We start from the raw sequence: 4258 nt of genomic DNA on the forward strand, positions 1-4258 counted from the left end.
TTTTACTGGGATATACTTACATCAAAACTTATCAAATTATATATTTTAAACATATGCAATTTATTATATGTTAATTATACCTCAAGAAAGCTATTAAATAAACAAACACTTAACATAATGCCTAATGGGGTGCCTGGGTGGCTCAGTCGGTAGAGCGTTGGGTCATGGTCTCAGGGTCCTGGGATCGAGCCCCACATCAGGCTCCCTGGTCAGTGGGAAGCCTGCTTCTCCTACCCACTCTGCACCCCCCTTGTGCTTGCTCTCTCTCTACTTGAAGTAGAAATTTGCTCAATTTGTCTTCCATCCTGGCTCAAACTTCTGACAGTTTCTGGAACTGAATGCAAAGTGACGTTTGTTGATCTATGGTAATGTATAGTCTTGTGCTGTCTTATATGACTGGCTTATTAAGTCATCAACAGTGATTTCGTTTCTTCCACTGAACTGCAAAATCCTCAAGGTCAGGCCTTATACCTTGAACTTTTTTGTATCCTCCCACGAAGTCCAGCATAGTGACAGACAGAATATTTAACAAATATCTTTTGGTGAACCAAGTGCAGTTTGTGGTTTTTGACAAATCTGGGGGAGGGGGGACTCAAGACAGAAAACGAAGGATGATTGTCTCTATTTTTTATTCTTCTACTTATCTGGAATATAGCATAGAGGACATAAGGAGAAAGACCATGGCACAAACCTACCCCAAGGCACCACCTCTACCCCTTATGCCACAGCTACCTGAGATATAGATACAGGTCTGCCTGTCCCAGGGTTGGATTAGAGAGCTGTGGGTTGAAGGCTGATGTGAAGACAAGCACCAAGGTGAAAGGATTGCCAGACTGCAAGTCAGCTTCGTTTCATTCCCTTGCTGTCTTTATTTTGACCTCTAAGGTGGTGCTGACCGACAAAGGAAGGAGGAACTCAAGGAGTGCTTGAAATAGAACCATGTCCTTTCACCAAATGCCTTCAATGAGCAGGTGGTCCCAGTTGTGATTATAATGACATTTCTCTCCACGTTCCCCTCAAAAGGTGGCAGTTTGGGCTCTACAGCCGAACAGATCAGCAAAAGTGAAAGAGATGGAGCTACAACTACCATCAGAACCTGGGATTTTTGCCTGTGGAGGGGAGAGACAAGGGTAAACATTATCCACTATAGTGGCGGGTAGAGTTGATGATCTTTGATTTCCGTCGTGGGAACTCTCCATTGCCTGTAGAAATACGTCTGTTGTAGGAGATTATATTGCCCTGGCTTTGACTTTTATAGATCATGTGGGCATAGGAGATGATATAGAACATCCAGAAACAGTGCATGAATATACGGGACAGCAAGCCAAACCAGCGCACGACCCTGACCTCTTCAATGACAGAGTCATTGTTGGTAAGGATTTGAACTACAATGTTTACAATTTCATGGAAAATGATCCAGATGATGTAGATCACCAAGCCCTGGTATATTTGGGCATATACCGAGTATAGGAGGAAGCAGCTGATGATGATGGTAATGAAAGACAGGAAGAAGACAACACTGGAAGTCCAGCAGATGATGAGCTGCTTTACCAGGACGCCTGCGCTCTTGGTCTGTACGTAATTCTCAGTGCAGTCGCTGCTCTTTATGTACTTCTGTTCGAAGATGAGGTACATGTTGGTGGCCATGATGGTGAAGACCCCTGATAACGCGGTGCCCATCCTGGCAGTCATCCCAAACCAGTGCTGTTCTCTCATGCTGAGACCTCCTGTGAAGACAAACAGGATGCAGGACAATCCTGGTTCCTGCCAATGTGGTAAATGACCAGGGTTTCTGCTCCCTGCCCCCAAATCCACCCTGGAAAACCAATAGAGAGAGAGATGGAAACCAGGAAATAACAGCTTTGGGAAGACATTAGACTCTAAAGTCGCTTGGGAGTGGGAGTGGGGAGGAGGCAGGATGCAGTCTGGGGCTGGTGGCCAGGAGCAGATAAATGAGAGAAGTGGTTCCTAGCCCTGGCTTCGCATTCGAATCCTGCAAGTACCCATGCTCAGGCTCCACCCCAGACCAAAGAGAACATTCTCTGAGTTCGACCTAGAGATCGGTATTTTTCAAAACTTTCTAGTGATTTCCATACGTAGCCAGTCTTGGAAAACCCGGAGTAGAAAAGGTAGTTTAATTATGCTCTTATCTTTCCCGGCGTTGCCTTAGGCAACCATTCCTGCCCCCTGAGGGGGGAAATTGGCAGCACTTGCCAGACCTTGAGGGCAGGTGTCTCAGGAGAAAAATCAGCAGTACAATAGCCCTGCTGGTGTGAGGAGTTGATGAAAACAGGTGGGCACCAACAGGCTTTCAGCAATCGCTCCTGCACTACATATCAAAACTTAAAGACTACAGGGCGCCTGGGTGGCTCAGTTGGTTAAGCGACTGCCTTCGGCTCAGGTCATGATCCTGGAGTCCCGGGATCGAGTCCCGCATCGGGCTCCCTGCTCGGCAGGGAGCCTGCTTCTCCCTCTGACCCTCCCCCCTCTCATGTGCTCTCTCTCTCTCTCATTCTCTCTGTCTCAAATAAATAAATAAAATCTTAAAAACAAAAACTTAAAGACTACAAAGAAAGGTGTGCTTGAAGAGAAATTTACAGCTTCAAGGATGGAATAGCCTAATAATAGAAAAGAAAAAGCAATAATGAGCTGTGTGTTCAGCTAAAAGATTTAAGGAAAAAAACCAACACAACAATAAGAACAACAAAAAATAGGAGAAAAAAATAAATAGAAGGGCAGAAATCATTGAAAAGGAAAGTAGAGGGATTTCTGATTGGGTTATGGGGGTCAACCTGCTACTTAAAACAACTAAAAATGCTGGATAAAATAGTTTTTAAATATTCTTAAAAGCATAGAAGGGCTGGCAAAGTACGAGGTAGGAAGCCAATCTCGAGGAGTTCAGAAATGGGGAGAGGTAAGCAAGCATGGGAGGCAATGTTGCACTGAGGATATTTACCAATCTGAGCAAACTCTGTAGGCTAAGGATGAATGAAGTCAAAGCTCAGGGTTTACCAAGGTGGGTAGTCTATTAGAAAGCCTTCCTTGTATTAGTCATGGCTCCCCAAAGGGCTGTCATTAAAGGTGAATCAGAAGTAAACCTGACCCACATCTTTCTCTCAAGAGACTCCAAGAAAGAGAACTTAGTACGACACTGAACATAAGGGGAGAAACTCTCCTCGGGACTTTGTAACCGTAGCTAGATTTTTTGTCGATTTGTAATCCAAATTATATGAAGTATTCAAAAAAGCTTATAAGGGGCACCTGGGTGGCTCTGTTGGTTAAGGGTCTGACTCTTGGTTTCTGCTCAGGGTCGTGGGATCCAGCCCCGCGTTGGGACTCCCTGCTCACCACAGAGTCTGCTTGTTCCTTTCCCTCCCCCTCTGCCACTTGGGCGCTCTCTCTCTCTTAAATAAATAAATATATTAAATCTAAAAAAAAAAAAGGTTTTAAGTTACAAATCTAGTTTAAAGTAGTCCTGAGCTGGAATTATCTCTAAGTTCCTGGCAGAAACAAACTCAAATCTTCTCTGGAGGAATGCATCTTTGTGCTGGTCCTCAAAGAATCTCCATCAGTACATCTTCAGGGACAATGACTACTACACAGTAAAGAAGAACCTAGCACACAAGGAACAAGGCACTGCAAATGAGAACCAGCAGAAATAACAGAAGAAACAGAACTGCAAAAATATGAAATTATGAAACAATTATAGTTACTACATTTTTTTGCATTAAAATTTTAATTTTATTTTTGATTATGGTAAAATACACATAAAATGTACCATCTTAACCATTTTTTAAGTTTACTTATTTATTTATTTTAGTAATCTCTACTCCCAATGCAGGGCCTGAACTCACGACCCAGAGATCAAGAGTTGCATGCTCTTTCAACTGAACCAGGCTGGTGCCCCACCATCTTAACCATTTTTTTTAAAAAAGATTTATTTATTTATTTTAGAGAGAGAGAGAGAGAGCCCAAGCAGGGGCGGGGTGGCACAGAGGGAGAGGTGGGAAGAGAGAGAGAAGCATACTCCCCACTGAGTGTGGAGTCTGATGCTGGGCTCAATCCCATGACCCCAAGACCATGACCTGAGCCAAAATCAAGAGTCAGATGTTTAACCGACTGAACTACCCAGGTGCCCTGTGTACAGTCCAGCAGTGTTAACTATATTCACATTGTCGTGCAGCCAATCTCTAGAACTTTTTCATTTTGCAAAACTGAAACTTTCTACCCATTAAACAACTCCCTATTTCCCCTCTCC

At 43.8% G+C, this 4258-nt stretch overlaps 1 protein-coding gene across 1 annotated transcript; it reads right to left on the reverse strand.

Moving 5' to 3' along the window:
* Nucleotides 1-1137: 1137 nt before the first annotated feature.
* LOC118000897 (transmembrane protein 217-like) lies at nucleotides 1138-1749 on the reverse strand. The gene has a single exon (XM_034990813.1). It carries the CDS (start codon nucleotides 1714-1716, stop codon nucleotides 1138-1140), a length of 579 nt encoding a protein of 192 aa, XP_034846704.1. The 5' UTR covers nucleotides 1717-1749.
* Between the last annotated feature and the right edge of the window lie 2509 nt (nucleotides 1750-4258).

Source organism: Mirounga leonina, unplaced genomic scaffold (assembly GCF_011800145.1).
Source record: "Mirounga leonina isolate KUSES-001 unplaced genomic scaffold, KU_Mleo_1.0 Mir_53, whole genome shotgun sequence".
Taxonomy (NCBI): domain Eukaryota; kingdom Metazoa; phylum Chordata; class Mammalia; order Carnivora; family Phocidae; genus Mirounga; species Mirounga leonina.

Coding starts and splice junctions, on each gene's coding strand:
- LOC118000897 (XM_034990813.1), bottom strand. CDS start 1,716: ATGAGAGAACAGCACTGGTTTGGGATGACTGCCAGGATGGGCACCGCG.